Consider the following 6,044-nt stretch of genomic DNA (forward strand, 5'->3'; position numbering starts at 1 on the left):
AAGCCAATTTTGGATTTAAAGACTTTAAGGTGTATTAATATTACTTTTCAGCTACTTAAAATAAAAATATTGAAAAAAGCTTTAGCTAGATTCAAAATGTGATCTCATGAATAATTCCTTCAGTTTGTACGAATAACACAAGAACACTTACGTATTTTTTTTGGGTGTACAGTTAATTATATTCTAATTTCTCTCAATTTTTCAAAATATATACATAATTTTTAAAAAATTATATAAGTATGAATCCGCCTGTCCGTATACTCTCATTTACACTTTTTAACAATACCATGAATCTGCCCCTTGTTTCTTCATAATCCAAACACTATATAAATCTTCTCAACTCCCTCCATTTCTCTTACTCACAAAACAAAACAAAACAATTTCTTCATAATCATCTCTCCACGAGAATTCTGATTTATAAATAATGGACTTCAAAATAGGTGCAATCGACACTTGCAAGCCCATAAATGGCGACATAGCAAATGTACCAACCAATAAATCCGTTACAATCCAAAACTCCACCATTCCATTCAATTCCCCTGACTCAACACTCGGTCGTCACCTCGCCCGCCGTTTAGTCCAAATCGGAGTAACCGACGTTTTCTCCGTTCCCGGTGATTTCAATTTGACACTTCTCGATCATCTCATTGCTGAACCTGAACTTAACCTTATAGGTTGTTGTAATGAGCTAAATGCCGGTTATGCAGCTGATGGATATGCTAGGGCACGGGGAATTGGGGCTTGTGTTGTTACCTTCACCGTCGGTGGATTAAGTATTGTTAATGCAATTGCTGGTGCTTATAGTGAAAATTTACCTTTGATTTGTATTGTTGGTGGACCTAATTCGAATGATTATGGAACTAATAGAATCCTTCATCATACTATTGGGTTACATGATTTTAGTCAAGAGCTTCGTTGTTTTCAAACTGTTACTTGCTATCAGGTAGGTTCATCAATTTTACTACTCCGATGGCCTAAATTATGTGGCACTGTTAAAATTTCGAAATCTAAATTGTATGAAACCTGTTGTTTGATTTTAGAGTATTTTTTTCTGGGTTTTGCAGGCTGTGTTGAATAATTTAGACGATGCTCATGAACTGATTGATACTGCAATTTCCACATCTTTGAAAGAGAGTAAGCCGGTTTATATTAGTGTAGGATGTAATTTGCCCGGGATTCCACACCCTACTTTCAGTCGTGAACCAGTTCCGTTTTCCCTCTCTCCCAGGTAAAGTATTGTTTTCTACGTCTATTAGGAGAAAATATTTACGTCAAGTAGCTCATGTTTTGAGCTTGTTACACTTTTATATACTCCAGACATAATGTTGTAATAATATTGTATATTGGACACACATATTTTGAAATGTTCCCTAAAATATATTCTTTGACCTTTGTTTATATTTTTTTTTTTAAAATTCTGTTCTGATTGTAGACTCTGTTTTCATGATGAAGTCGTTTATATGGGTTCGGTCCAATCTAATAATTTTTGTTCAAATTAGTTTATTAAAATATCAAAAACTTTTAAGTTCAGAAACTAGTTATTAACACTTGAAATCGTCCTATAAAATTCATCAGAATCGTAAGGTTAAAATTCTAGCTTCGCCTCTGTGCTTAAGTATCCGAGTTTCTTATTTTGGTTTTTTTTTTGTGGTATAGATTAAGTAATATGATGGGCTTGGAAGCAGCAGTGGAAGCAGCGGCTGAGTTCTTGAACAAAGCAGTAAAGCCAGTGCTTGTTGGAGGGCAAAATATGCGCGTTGCAAAGGCATGTGATGCTTTTGTTGAGCTGGCTGACAGCTGTGGTTATGCGGTGGCAGTGATGCCAGCCGCTAAAGGTTTGGTTCCGGAACACCATCCACATTTCTTAGGAACTTACTGGGGTGCAGTGAGCACGACCTTCTGTGCTGAAATTGTTGGATCTGCTGATGCGTACTTGTTTGCTGGACCAATTTTTAACGACTATAGTTCTGTTGGTTATTCTCTTCTTCTCAAGAAAGAGAAAGCGATCATTGTCCAGCCTGATCGTGTGACAATTGGGAACGGACCTGCATTTGGTTGTGTTCTGATGAGGGATTTCCTTTCCGCATTAGCAAAGAGATTAAAGCATAATCCAACTTCTTATGAGAATTATCATAGGATTTATGTTCCTGATGGACTTCCTCTCAAATGTGAGCCTAAGGAGGCATTAAGGGTTAATGTTCTATTTCAGCACATTCAGAATATGTTGACTGGTGAGAGTGCTGTGATTGCTGAGACGGGGGACTCGTGGTTCAACTGTCAGAAGCTGAAATTGCCACAAGGATGTGGGTGAGAACAGAACAAATCTACGCAAATTGCTGTCATTTTGGTATTTATTTCTATCATCATAACAAGTTTTGTTCTTCTTGATTGTCGTTTTTAGGTATGAGTTCCAAATGCAGTATGGATCTATTGGTTGGTCTGTTGGTGCAACTCTTGGTTATGCACAAGCTGCACCAGAAAAACGGGTGATTGCCTGCATCGGTGATGGTAGCTTTCAGGTAATTGAAAATAGAGGAGAATGAATTGTTGGCGTTCTCTGGTGTGTCTAATCCAACTTTATGGCAAATGAAATGTACTTGCAGGTGACTGCTCAAGATATTTCAACAATGCTAAGGTGTGGGCAGAGGACCATTATCTTCTTGATAAACAACGGTGGTTATACAATTGAAGTTGAGATCCATGATGGACCTTACAATGTGATTAAGAATTGGAACTACACAGGATTAGTCGATGCAATCCATAACGGAGAAGGAAAATGTTGGACAACTAAGGTGAGTGGAAGTTCAAATTTTCAATCATCGCCTTTGTTTTTTACTCTGAACCTTGAATGAAAGGATTTAAATATATTGAACGTCTTGATTGTATGTAGGTTTATTGTGAAGAGGAGTTGGTGGAAGCAATTGAAACAGCAAATGGAGCAAAGAAAGATTGTTTGTGTTTCATTGAAGTGATTGTCCACAAAGATGACACTAGCAAAGAGCTGCTTGAATGGGGTTCTAGGGTCTCAGCAGCTAATAGTCGTCCACCAAATCCACAGTAAAATCTCTACTTGTTCAAAGAATATTGAATTTACTGCAAAATATTCTTGCAATTTGGGAGTTGCCACTATATGCTGTAATATTTTTTTCCCAGTGAGGGGTTGTATTCCACTAACATGGATGGTTGGTGTTGTGTTGTATTGTATTGTTATTTTAAATACGATGTTTATTTTTATTATTACTTAAATTCTATTGTATCGTATCGTTTAAATTTATTATTAGGTAACGACCAATTTGNAAATCCACAGTAAAATCTCTACTTGTTCAAAGAATATTGAATTTACTGCAAAATATTCTTGCAATTTGGGAGTTGCCACTATATGCTGTAATATTTTTTTCCCAGTGAGGGGTTGTATTCCACTAACATGGATGGTTGGTGTTGTATTGTATTGTTATTTTAAATACGATGTTTATTTTCATTATTACTTAAATTCTATTGTATCGTATCGTTTAAATTCATCATTAGGTAACGACCAATTTGGTGTGATCGTGTCGTTACCTTAATATTTTCCTCTTTTTTTGTCTTTATTTATTATTTAATAATTATATTTCATCTTTTATCCTACATTTTCATAATAGCTCTACCTTGCACCTCGTTTTTATTGTAGGTTTATCATTCAAATTGTGGATGTGTGACATTATGTAATGATGGAAAACAATACAATTTATCCAAACATTGTATTCATTTAAACAATATAATACGATACAACACTATACGATACATTATGAAACAATACATAACAACCATTCACTCATACCATTTTATGCCTTAGCATAAATTATTTAATTTTTGAAATTTTGGGACTGATTTTCATTTTTTGGAATTTTTTTTAATACGGGTGATTTTTTTAAAATCTACCGATGATTTTAGAATTTTAGTTTTTTTTAAAAAAAGAAATTAATGATGAAGCTGAAATTTGAGATGATTTCGTGAAGAATGGAAGATGTTGAAAATTTGGAAGTTGTTTATGTTCTTAAAAAAAGAAGCAAAAAGTGTACATTTGATCCAAAAACTCCAATTGAAAAGTGTTAAACCTTGTTTGGGTGTAAAAAATGGTTTAGCAAAACCGTAAGTAAAAAAAGGCATGAATGAACCTTTTCTTTAACAACAATGACATATATGAACTAAACTTTTAACAGATGACATAAATAAGCCTTTTTTAAAAATTTGATGACATATTTGATTTTTTTTCCCTTAAAAAAATATAATACTATTATATATAATTTCAGGAGGAAAACATGGGTTCACTTGAACCCGGTGACCCCCTCTTGGATGCGTTGGCTTTTTTGTCGACAAGCAAGAATCTTGAATATTCTGTTCTCCATGTTAGGGTGGGGGCTGCTAATGGACTAGTAGAAGCCAATTAAACGAAGACACATGTCATATTAGGTGTGCATGTAAGACACGCGTAAGTCTTAGAGAAGAAAATACCTTGACCTACAAGTCTAAAGCCATGAGGAGGTCATAGATATTTGCTTTTTCTGCTGCCTCAACACTGCCACAATTTAATATTTGATTAATTTAATATTTAAAAATTACACTTGTCATATAAATATGATTAATATTATCTAAAAATGTTGATCAGAGATTCATATAATTTGACTTTATAAAAGAAGTATTTTCTCGGTTCATTTTTAATTGTCACTGTTTAACTTGATACACTTATTAAGAAAACAATTATTGCTATAGATATTTTATCAAGCTATCCTATTAAATGATGTTTAGTACTTTCTTCGTCTCTTATTACTTGTCTAATTTTCCTTTTTTAGTTGTCTCTTTTTATTTGTTCATTTTGATAAATAAAAAAAAGGCAATTTTTTTTACCTATTATATCCTCAATTAATTAATTTTGAAAAAACTACAACTTCTTGAAAATTTTAAATTATTAATTCATCCACTTCATAATTAATAAGGATAAAATGATAAGCTCATTATGTCAATCATTATTTTTTTAATAGGTGTGTCAATTCAAAAGTGGACAAATAATTGGGGACAGAGGGAGTACTACATCTTAGAGAATGATTTGGAGAACAATTATTTAATGCCGTGGTAAACATGGAAAAAAAAATTATTTTATTTTTTCTTGATATGTCAAAAGTGATAGCTTACGTGATTTTATGTCGGTTAATAGTAGCTCCCACAATCAGACTCCTCAGTGCATTTGACCTGATTTTCAATTATACAACAATATTCAGTCTCAATATGTTATGTTAGAAATCAGTACTTGGTTATTGCATTCAGTTCAGTTCATTTCAGTATAATTCAATATTATTGTTATAATTCAGATTATGTCATTGCTTAGTTATATTTTGTTTAGCTTATATGTTTGTTCAATATTCTATATACTGCATGCTCAGTACATTCCAAGTACTGGCACATACTCTGCGCTACATCGCATGATGTAGGTTCATGTCCTCAATATTCAGATCACGCGTAGATTGATTCCTGATCCATACTCAGCAGTATCAGTGGTGAGTCCTCATACTTCGAGGACAATAGACATGTTTTCTATTTCAGTCTTTCATTTCAGTTTCAGTTTTGGTCCCCAGCTAACCCTAATCAGTAGAGGCTTTTTCAGACATAGTTTTAGAGTCAGCTTTAGCATTTGAATGATTGTTCAGTATCACTATCAGGGGCGGACCTAAGTGAAGCCTAGGAGGTTCACCTGAACCTCTCGTCGAAAAATTACACTGTATTTATAAGATAGACTTCTGATTTTAAGCGTATAGATAGTAAAATGAACCCCCTCAACAACCAAAAGAGGAGCGTGCATGGCTCACTGGCAAGGGGGTTCATTGCTAAAATACATGTTCAGAGTTCGATTCTTGTTGGGTGCAACAAGTTTAATTTCAACCTTTTTTTTTGCTTTGAAAAGGTTGAGATGAGCTCAGTTTTGGGCTTAGAATACCCAATAAAATGCCTCATTATTTTTGGATTCAATCTAAAACTATATTATTTTATTTTTTTAATTTTTCTTTTTATGT

At 33.7% G+C, this 6,044-nt stretch overlaps 1 protein-coding gene across 1 annotated transcript; it reads left to right on the forward strand.

The window, feature by feature from the left end:
* Positions 1–424: 424 nt before the first annotated feature.
* Positions 425–3,116, forward strand: LOC125855403 (pyruvate decarboxylase 1). Its single transcript, XM_049535127.1, has 6 exons — positions 425–943; positions 1,065–1,228; positions 1,657–2,307; positions 2,402–2,519; positions 2,604–2,792; positions 2,891–3,116. The coding sequence occupies exons 1-6, from the start codon at positions 425–427 to the stop codon at positions 3,059–3,061; spliced, it is 1,812 nt and encodes a 603-aa protein (XP_049391084.1). The 3' UTR covers positions 3,062–3,116.
* The last annotated feature ends 2,928 nt before the right edge of the window (positions 3,117–6,044 follow it).

This window comes from Solanum stenotomum, chromosome 2 (assembly GCF_019186545.1).
Source record: "Solanum stenotomum isolate F172 chromosome 2, ASM1918654v1, whole genome shotgun sequence".
NCBI lineage: Eukaryota > Viridiplantae > Streptophyta > Magnoliopsida > Solanales > Solanaceae > Solanum > Solanum stenotomum.

What these genes read in the sequence shown, in the direction of transcription:
- LOC125855403 (XM_049535127.1), top strand. Translation starts at nt 425, where the DNA reads ATGGACTTCAAAATAGGTGCAATCGACACTTGCAAGCCCATAAATGGC. An exon ending in AAACTGTTACTTGCTATCAG is followed by an intron (nt 944 to 1,064) that starts GTAGGTTCATCA and finishes TGGGTTTTGCAG; the next exon opens with GCTGTGTTGAATAATTTAGA. An exon ending in AAATTGCCACAAGGATGTGG is followed by an intron (nt 2,308 to 2,401) that starts GTGAGAACAGAA and finishes TGTCGTTTTTAG; the next exon opens with GTATGAGTTCCAAATGCAGT.